The sequence below is a fragment of the Pseudoliparis swirei genome, chromosome 23 (genome assembly GCF_029220125.1).
Source record: "Pseudoliparis swirei isolate HS2019 ecotype Mariana Trench chromosome 23, NWPU_hadal_v1, whole genome shotgun sequence".
Classification (NCBI taxonomy): Eukaryota; Metazoa; Chordata; class Actinopteri; order Perciformes; family Liparidae; genus Pseudoliparis; species Pseudoliparis swirei.
In genome coordinates, this window is record NC_079410.1 from 6,913,344 (window position 1) to 6,923,307 (window position 9,964).

General features: G+C 41.6%; 1 protein-coding gene and 1 long non-coding RNA gene across 7 annotated transcripts; one reads left to right on the forward strand and one right to left on the reverse strand.

The window, feature by feature from the left end:
- Positions 1 to 3,977: 3,977 nt before the first annotated feature.
- On the forward strand, positions 3,978 to 6,977 carry LOC130189261 (uncharacterized). 6 transcript variants are annotated; one of them, XM_056408041.1, is made up of 4 exons: positions 3,978 to 4,856; positions 4,962 to 5,118; positions 5,257 to 5,393; positions 6,183 to 6,977. In XM_056408041.1, the coding sequence occupies exons 1-4, from the start codon at positions 4,310 to 4,312 to the stop codon at positions 6,194 to 6,196; spliced, it is 855 nt and encodes a 284-aa protein (XP_056264016.1). In that variant the 5' UTR covers positions 3,978 to 4,309; the 3' UTR covers positions 6,197 to 6,977. The 6 variants fall into 6 exon arrangements, with proteins under 6 accessions (XP_056264016.1, XP_056264014.1, XP_056264015.1 ...); XM_056408039.1 differs by having other exon boundaries at positions 6,187 to 6,977; XM_056408040.1 differs by having other exon boundaries at positions 5,257 to 5,377.
- LOC130189262 (uncharacterized) lies at positions 5,621 to 6,490 on the reverse strand. The gene is made up of 2 exons (XR_008830733.1): positions 6,407 to 6,490; positions 5,621 to 6,318 (listed from the first exon to the last, which is right to left on the reverse strand). It is a non-coding gene; the product is annotated as an uncharacterized LOC130189262 (long non-coding RNA).
- Positions 6,978 to 9,964: the final 2,987 nt, after the last annotated feature.

The following is a 9,964-nucleotide window of genomic DNA, read 5'->3' on the forward strand; positions in this document are numbered from 1 at the left end:
ATACTGCAGGTCTGCAGTCCCACGTGGACTAATAAGGACATTCGGGACATAGACACAGTCCACCAGTGGACACAGTCCCTCCACCCTCCTTCTGTCCACCTCCATCTGCATGCAGAGAGGCGCAGCCGCCTCTAGCGTACTTTATTTTTGGTTTGTGATGTCCATTGCTATATTACGGATATATATACAAGCTTTCTATACGCTCAGCAGCCGATGCCGCTCCGACCCTGTATGTGCACAGCTCGGCTCGCTTATTTTAAATTGTTATGATGCTAATGTCAAATCTGGGATTTTGCCCCGAAGCTGATACGATGGAGGAAGCTCTTTAGCATGAACTAATTATTATGTAATGTATCATCTCATCAACATATCTCTTCACACAACAAACAACATGGAAGAATACATATTTTGAGTTTGTTTTTGAAAAACTGCACACGGCGGAGTAAATTATACAATCTATCTTCGGACATTTTATAGAGTTGTATTTGTGTATAGGAACACATTATGTAACTTCCTGATGCATTAATGCGTTGACTTCACTTTATTAAGGACAAATCTTTAGTTATTATTTTTTACTTATTTATCATAATGAATTGGGTTTATTAACATAATGTATTTATCTAATTTTGATACATTAAATAATGAATGTGTTTAATTTCTTGAAAAGGTAATCAATCTCAACTTTTGAAACTATAGAATTAGTTGTTACTATTTAAAGTTTTTAATTAATTATGAAGCACTTTCTGTTCATTTACATTGTTGTCATTAACAACATTATCTGAGACTGCGACGGAAGGAGGACATTAAAATCCTGGAGGCAAAGAATACAAATATTAAAAAGCCCTAATTGCCAAATAAAATATAGAATACAATTCACCATGTGCTATAAGACACAAAGGCATGTAGTGGGGGGAATACGAAGAACTCAAGTCAAATCAAAAATGATTTTAATGAGAACATCACAAGCCAAAAAATGTCAGAGCCTTCGATGCTTGTAATTTTGTATAATTTATTCGATAATTCCTTTTTTGTATTTTAGATTTTCTATATAAAAGCTAACTCTTTAAAGCAGCATGTAACTTTAACTGTCAGATTATAAAAAGTACACTCTTTACTAAGACCTTTTAGGACACATACTAAGTGTATTTAAAAAACACAAAAGCCATTCAAGTGTCAAAGGATGTCATTTAATGTGTTTTCCTTATCAGTAGTAATTTATGTCAAAGTGGTTTCCTCGTGTCTGTTTTGTTTTTCTTGAGGACGGGTGGGTTTAGTCGTCAGCGTTAAATGACAAGTGAAAGCACCATGAACCATCTGGCTGCAGTCCAGCTTTCTCATTAAAAGGTGTGTGTTTGTGTTTGGTCATGAACACTTTCCCACCTGTTTGTCCGCCCGACCCCCTGCCCCCCCTCCCCTCGCGCTCCTCCGCCATTCCTCCCCCTTAAATACACGAGGATTACTTGTCAGGGTGATGGCCCCAGCATTCCCAGAAGAGCAGAAAAGGGACAGCTGAGCTCGACAAAAATAGCGAAATAAACTTGACAGTCTGCCAATGCGCCGGGCAAACAAAATGCTTTCATTTATTAGTTTTTACAGGTTTTATATCCAAATCTCAGAGATAATCTGCTTTCATTAACTTGCTCATCTCCGGCATTGGAGGACTTTATCTCTTATCTTTTTTGTCTCAGCTCTCTGGTCGTGGTTGTTTGTGTTTCCACTCTGAAGGCCCACTGGTCGCGTCTCGGTCCTTTGCTGGTTTCCACTGCTGCGGTCTTCGGTGGTCAGGACATCCACAGCCCGCCCCTATAGCTGTCAGACCTCTCCTTGTGTTGCTTGGCGACCTTTTGACCCCAGGTTCACTCGCTGAGCAACACCTCCTTGCAGGAATATGCATAAACCACTTTTAAGGAAGAGGTGCAGGTTTAGACAAATACTCAACTCTAGGTTTTATATTTTAGACTTTGGCTTTACATTCAATATTTTTTTTAAACAAAAAATACCCTTAAACGTTTCAAATTAAAATGCAGGTGAGTGTGTGAGGAAGCAGTCATTTTTAGGGGTGAACCAACTGAAATATTCAGAAAGATATTACGCACTATGTTCAGCAATTCAACGCAAAATAAGATAAGATACCCTACCATACAATACGATTAGATAAGTTAAGATATAAGTTAAGATAATTATCTTATCTAATAATTATTGATATTTAGGTGTTACCGCAGCACAGAAACAGAACAAATACCAATTAATATCTAAGTGAAAATGAAAGATCAGAAAAAAAAGGAAAAAAAATAGGACGAATACTAGTATATAAGAGTATAAACTATACAAAACTATTCAAGACCCAAGGACAGGACAAGATAAACTTACTCGGTAGTGAGAGGTTTAGGTGACAAGATACGAGATATCGTGACAAGATTAAGAGCGGCAAGTCTCGTAAATGTCAACAGTGTACAGCAGAAAAATAAAAGTACTGTGAGTACTTATACTTAGAGGTGTCTGGGTTAATAACATATACATGTAATATATAGTGTATGATGCAGTAAGATACGATGCAACATATGAATAAATAAAATAGACAACATATAAATAAAACAACATATAAATAAATAAAATAGAATGATGCAGTACAGTTTAGTATATGAGGTATAAGATACAGTACACTTGTAATGATAACAATAATGATGATAACAATACAGATAATGTTGATAATAAAACATTTGATATTGTATACATTAATATGATAATAATGTATATAATAATATACATTGATGGGAACAACTTATTCCTTGAAGCCATTTTTCATTCTGTATTGTTGGCACTTGATATCATTAATTATTTACTATTGATGATACATTATTAATATAATAACATTAACTCTAAATGTTTCATCTTTTCTTTATGTGACAAGATTTGAGAAAAAAAGGCATATTCTCCATGAAGACCTTTTCTGAGAAGAAACAATATTCTCTCTATAAACTCCTAGATGTTTCAGCAATATGATTTAGTACACAATAAAAGTCACAGTTATCACCACGAGAATAAGATGTGACATCTCAATATTTTACAAGTGTTTTCATCCAGATATGGAAACACTTGTCCTGGTTGTTACTCTAAGGCCACGGGTGCCACCACACTCCCCCGTAGCCATCTATCACTTTTTAGGTGGATGGTATGTCCGTCTGTAGGTCAGGAATGTGGAGATGCTCCCAGCTGACCCCATGGAGGACGACAAGCTCGACGGACATTTGTGAAATGTCAGATGCCAAGAGAGTTGTATATTATTATTATATGATGTGTCTGAGCAGGCACATGCACAGACATTTTGGGGGGCAGGTGCTCAAACCAAAAAAAAGGGCACCCAATGCCAAAAAAAATTCTGAAAGAGTTGAAGCATAAGCAGCAATACACTGATGATGCTGTCCTTGACGTGCGTCTCCTCTGGGCAGCATCAGACCACTAGCTTACATTTTCTTGAACGTCGCGGAGCATGTCGGGGCGAAATTCTCACAAGAACTCAAATAAATGCCCCGTCGGATATTAAAACACATTTGGGGGGACTTGATGACAGAGAGAGTCATTTCTATTCTTAAATACTGATGAATGAAAAAAGTGGGCTCCAGCAAAAAGGGCACTTTTCTCATCCAGGGCAAAAGGGCTGGTGCTTGAGCACCACTAGGGCTCTATCTGTGCACGTGCCTGTGTCTGAGCACCTACCAGTCTCAGGTTGCCTTATTTTGTTATTTGACTCCATTGTGCTTCATAAATCACCAAGCAGTTAATTTTATGTTTAGGTCATGAGTCAGATGTACTTTGAACTTGGAGGATGCTGATCATCAATCTTCTTTAAACTGAATCTTTTTTTTGTCTCAAAAGAAGTTGCTTTGTCTAATTAATTCAGTTGAATCCATTTCAATAACAGTCAAACATGCTGTTGTGAGCGGATAACTTGACAAACGCCAGCTGCATTATGTTTGTCTCTACTTCATAAATCACTGCGCTATTCCTGCCTCAACCACGCTGCTAACGCTCTTAATAGGTGAACCACGAAAAGTCCTTTAGAAAATGAATCCCGCTCCACAGTCGCGCATCTACACAATATTTAGTTCATAAAAAAGAAAGAGTCGTGCTTAGCTACCAAAAAAAAGTCCGTCGCTGAATTTGCCTTCGATTCTCGATGCGACTATGTTTTATGCCGAACTAGTTTCTTCAGAGCGTAATATGATCTTGGTCACGAGTGGTGGCACGGTTCGACACGTGATCAGTCTACACCAATGAGGTAGCTGCTTTTTGTCAACAGAATGGCAAGATGGCGTCCTCGAGCAGGACAGAAGACGAAGAAAATACACTGGAATATAGTAATAAATCAAAAAACAAACATTGTTTTATGCATATTACTTCAGTCAAGCACGAGGAGGTACATTATTTCACCACTACACGATGGAATACATACAGGACAAGCCTACAAACGTGGCTCGGGTTGGACAGTGAGTCCCGGGACGTGGCTGAGAACTTCAAACACTGTGTTGATGTGGAGTTTGACAATATTCCCGAGGATGCTGGCTTCCATCACACGTGCTACCGTAGATTTACGGACAAAAAATCCATGGCAAAGGTGGAAAGACGTCTCGCACGTGAGAGACAAGAAGCGACGGAAGACCACGAGGCCATTCCATCGACTTCTAGCGGCACGAGTCCAACAAAGAAACTGCGATCGAGGTCAGGGCTGCCAATCGCAGGCTCTGGCCCCGTTCTTCCTGCCCTGTGCATAATTTGTCAAAAAAAGGAGAAGTTTGTCAACCGAGCAGGCAAACGACAAAGGGATACTCTGTCAAAGGCTAAAACATTAACAGCAGGTAAACACACACACACACACACACTGTGGTTGAGTGACTGAAAGGTATAATTATGTGTGAGATATGTCAACAAACTCATTGAGCTATCCTTTTTGTTTTGTTAAGGCCAATTGCAGAAAGCTGCTGAGTTGAAGGAGGACCAAAGTATTCTTTTGCATATAAAAGACAAAGACTGTGTGGCTCTGGAGGTGCAGTACCACAAAGGCTGTTATAATCAGTACACCAGGTTTTTGACGAGGCCTGAAAAACCAGAGAAAGACCAGTAAGTTATTTATTATATTGCATTTCAAGGAGCTACTAACTTAACATTGCATAAGTAAACATTCACTCTGCATTCTGTTGTATGTGCACACAATCACAACACATATTCATTTATTTCCTTCTCATTCATGTGTTCTAGGAATGAGCCCACGTTTGATGTCAGCTATAAGATATTCTGTGAAAGGATCATTTGCCAAAGGCTGCTTGTCAACCAAGAGGTGCTGAGAATGGGCCAGCTGAGGAAGGCCTTCATTGAACTGGTGAAAGCAAATGAAGGTCTTGATGCTTCAAACTACAGGTAACTGCAATGCATTTTTCTCTCACGTCTTATTATTTGTCATGTGCAAGTCCAGCTTTACACAACATGTGTGTGACAGGCCTGAGAAACTGTTTTTAATTCTTGCTGTTTGCACAAACATGTACCAGTTGGCAACAAGGAGAAGTGTGTGTTGTGGTGGAAATAAGTGTTCCTTTACCTTGTGAGAGATCAAAAGTAGTTTAAGCATGGTTGACCCATAACACTTTATTATAGTAACAAGTTTACAAGTCATCAACCAAACGCTAAATAACAAACAAGTCATGAAAACATTCAGCTGAATGGAGCAGAATCCCCGAGCCTTCTCTCGAAGCCGTCAGAGATAACTGCTGCTCTCTCAGTGCAAGACTACAACCTTTATACATCTCAGAGACAATCCACATTCCAAAGTCCATCTGTTTACTATCAGAGGAAGTTGAGACACCCCGAAGGCTTGTTTATTCTGATAGGTTCAAGCTCAGTTCAAGACCCCTTGGTGGTGACCTTTACCCATGACCCTCATGAATGATTTAGCTTCCTCCCCCAACCTTCGGGAGAGATAATTGTTAACACATTTTCTCCTCCAACATGTGTGTGTGCGTGTGTGTGTGCGTGCGTGATGTTGTGTGCCTTTCTTGGGCATCTTTGGTGTTAAATGTGCTGTATGGCAGATAGGTTCTAGCCTGTAATGTCTTGTACCACCTGCACCACTCTCTGCTTTTCATGATACTCCTGTGACTCTTAATTGTCACTGTTTTGTTCTGTTGCAGACAGGATATGTTGAAGAAGAGGCTGGCTCGTGATTTCCCCCAGCTGGTGTTTCACATCCCCACCAAGCGCAACATCTGCGAGCTGGTTTTTGCAGAGACCCTGTCAACCGGTACACTCGCGGGACTCCACAAGTGCCTTTTATGGCAAAGGGGGAAAAAAGACATTTTCTGTTGCATGTGAGAAAGGTGAGTACCTAAAGGCTTTTAAAAGTTTAGGTACTCACTTTAACTTGGAGCAGTCAACATTTGCACTTCTTTGCCAGTATGTGTGCCACTTATATGATCAGCCAGCTGCCGATAATGTCAATGAAGCTAGGTACAAGGCTTTCTGTATGGCATCATCAGCCTTGCCAGAAATATGCATTCCCCCAACTACTGATGCCCTCCAACAGCACTGCAAAAGGGCAAACTACCAGGCTGCAATAATGAGGTCCTGTCGCAAACAAAAAATAAGTGCTCCATCACCTGCTGGATATGGTTGGCAAATAGAGGATGGGACCTTGCACATCACCTGGATGACCAGAAATCCGGCCCCTGACAGTGTTTTGCATGTGATACATTGCGGCTGCAAAGGTGCCTGTGAGACAGGAAGATGTTCCTGTTTTTCTGCAGGATTGTGTTGCAGACTTATGTCGTTGCTGTAATTGTGCCAACACCAAAGACACCGAGCAACTGGAAGACAACTGTCCTGACACTGACAGTGAGGACTGAGCGTCCTTAATATATTATTTCTTTTGTAGTTTTGTACAGTTTTATATATCAGTCATATTTTTCATAAAGATTGTTTCTATTGTTCATCAGTGTTGTTTTCATTTGTGGAAGAATGAATGAACGAACGAACAAATGGTCATTGGTATAAGTACAATTACTGCCAAAAGACTGTACGTCCTACTTTTACTGCCAAAGACTGTACTTCCTACTGAGGTAGGAAGTACAGTCTTTGCCTTGATTTCTTCAGTGTGTGCTGGGTGTTCACAGTCCATGTTAGATCGTCAGTAAGGTGTATTCCCAGGTATGTCAAACTTGATCTAAATGACTTAACATAAGCATAACATGATCGTATATTTGCCTCATTGTTCTTATTGGACGCGGCTATGTATACAGCACTATTTAGAATCCATTTAGCCCACTTTTAAGGGTGTTTTCCTCTTTATCGGTAACGTTGAATCCAACCACGGGAGCCGCCATCTTGCCATTCTGTTGACAAAAAAGCAGCTACCTCATTGGTGTAGACCGATCACGTGTCGAACCGTGCCACCACTGGCGACCAAGATCCCGTTACGCTCTGGAGAAACTAGTTCGGCATAAAACATAGTCGCATCGATAATCGAAGGCAATTTCAGCGACGGACTTTTTTTTGGTAGGTTAGCACAACTCGTTCTTTTTTATGAGCTAACGATTGTGTAGATGCGCGACTGTGGAGCGGGTTGAAACGAAAACAGTGTTCACCTTACGGCCTATAATCAGGTGTTTCCCGCACACTGTGCCTGCAGCGCCCCCTGCTGGTCGCCCGCCGACACTGACATCACATCCGCCTCTGTGTCTGATGATTCTCAAAGCTGCGCCACTTCTCTCGCTGTGAGTGCTGCGCAGCGCAGTGTGCGCAGACAGCTCGACACGGAGCAGCGCGTGCGCTCTGATCGCTCTCTTAATGAAGTATCGATACTAAAAATATGGTAAATCACATCGTGTTTAACGTACGGGTACTTTGTTAGTATCGCTACACCGTGCAGCGTGACAGCTGCACGGTGTAGCGGGCTAACCTGAACCCCCAAACGATGTCGACATCTGAACGCTGATTGGCCGAGACGCGACACGTCCCATCAAAGATGTTTTATTGCGAAGAGCACCACTTCACACTTTTCTCCGCGTCTCACTGCAATCTCAACGGCAGCGGGCCAGGTGCCCCCCCCCCCCCAACAAAAACTCTTCGGATCTCAACGATTCACGTGGATGACCTATTTTGAGTTCAAAACGGTGAATTTCACCGAAAGGTGACAAGTTTGCAGGTATGTATACAACGAGGCCGCTGGAACCTGTCTGTTGTGTACTTTTGTCTCCACCCGATCATATATTTTCTGAACAGGCCTTTGTGTTTTCCATGATGTTGCACTCGAGAGAAAAATAAGAAAAAAAGAGAGACTACAAGATAGTGACCACAGAGACTGTCAAAGCATTTCAAAGTGTAACCATGTGAGAACACGACTGAACAGAGACGAGTAAAAACAGATTGACATCCGTCCACAGCAAACGCAAAGTCACAAAGCCAGTCCGTGTCAGGCAATTCGTCGGATTTCCCCATTAGCTCCAAAAACGAGCGAATCTTCTCTCTGAGCTCCCACACTCGTTGTTTCCCCAAACGTAACCAGTGGACACGAAAGTGGTAAAGTAAGTCCTGGGGCCGGTATTTCAAAACTTGTAATCCAGATCAGAATGATCCGGATAACCAAATCCCCCTTTCCTCAGCCACGGATCAACCTGATCCATCCCGGTATTTCAAAATTTTGCGGGATTGGATCAGAGAGATCCTGATACCGGCAGATTGGGATTTCCAAATCCGTCCCCGCCCCCTGGATCAGACAGAAAACCGGAAACGGAGCGAACATTTTACGGAAAAAAGGAGAAGCTGGCACTACTGTTGTCTCTAAATCTAAGTATAATATTGGTCAGTGTTGATGCGTCCTAAAACCAGATGAAAGGCAATCACTATATTGAGTTAACAAATTCCGTAAATCCGCACAAAGTTGAAAGAATGGCTCGGCGAAGTCAAATAAAGCTGAGTTTGCGCTAACGCTGCTCCATTGACTTCTGTGTTAAGGAGCTAACACGCTAGTAAAGAGGCTAGTGTCTGTATGTCGCGGTCCACATTTTAATGCATTTACTCGCAATGCATTGGGTGTAGATTTTTAAATGTGTTGTACATATCTCCGATGTGAGGTCCTCGGACAGGGATGTCTATGTGTGCAGTTTGTAAAGCCCTCTGAGGCAAATGTGTAATTTGTGATAATGGGCTACAAAAAATAAACTCAATTAAGTTGAATTTTTAGGAAACAGTTGTCAACAAAAGAGATAAAACCTTAATATGCGTTTTCTTTATAGATGTTTGTGGAAAGAGAAGACAGACAGTTAACACAGAGCTGCTCCAAATGCCATAACCGTTTAAGCTTTGGCTATGAAAATTATGTGTGTGTGCTGAATGCATGTTAATAAATACATTTGACTGATTTTCAATGAATAGCCTACGTTGTATTTTTTTTTACTTCAAATTTTCACTGTGTTTTCTGAAAAAGAAAGGAACGTGCAAAGAAAATAAACATTGATCAAACAGCAGTCTAGTTATATGTGTATCAAACAATGAACTTTGGGAGCAGTTACACTTCGGCTGGTCCAACCTTTTCATGTAATCTCCCTCAAATCCACCTCTGAGTTGGGATCAGGATAATCCTGATTTTTAGGATCAAACTGCTTTCGGCTCCCTCTACCAGGACGGGCCTTGGCCAAGGCCGTGACTGGAACAACAACTCCCCCGAAGATCACTGAAGCGAGACTCTCTCTCATTCCCTTCCCCCTATCCACAGACACCTGTGGTTGTTTTCTCCCCAGGACCCTTCAAGGCTATCTCCATGGCAACGACCATCTTGCGGTCTGGGAACTTTGTCTGTTGTGGACTGGGGGAGGACGATACACCAGGCCACTCACACACAACTTCAACACACTGATATGCAATCACTACCCCCACCCCCCCGTCCCACGCCTTCGCCTGCTTTGCCCCCCCAGGGTGA

Bases quoted from the DNA above. Each gene is read 5' to 3' on its own strand.
- LOC130189261 (XM_056408036.1), top strand. From the start codon at position 4,310: ATGGCGTCCTCGAGCAGGACAGAAGACGAAGAAAATACACTGGAATAT. The intron at 5,119-5,256 runs GTAAGTTATTTA...CATGTGTTCTAG, and splicing joins GAAAAACCAGAGAAAGACCA to GAATGAGCCCACGTTTGATG. The intron at 5,416-6,182 runs GTAACTGCAATG...GTTCTGTTGCAG, and splicing joins CTTGATGCTTCAAACTACAG to ACAGGATATGTTGAAGAAGA.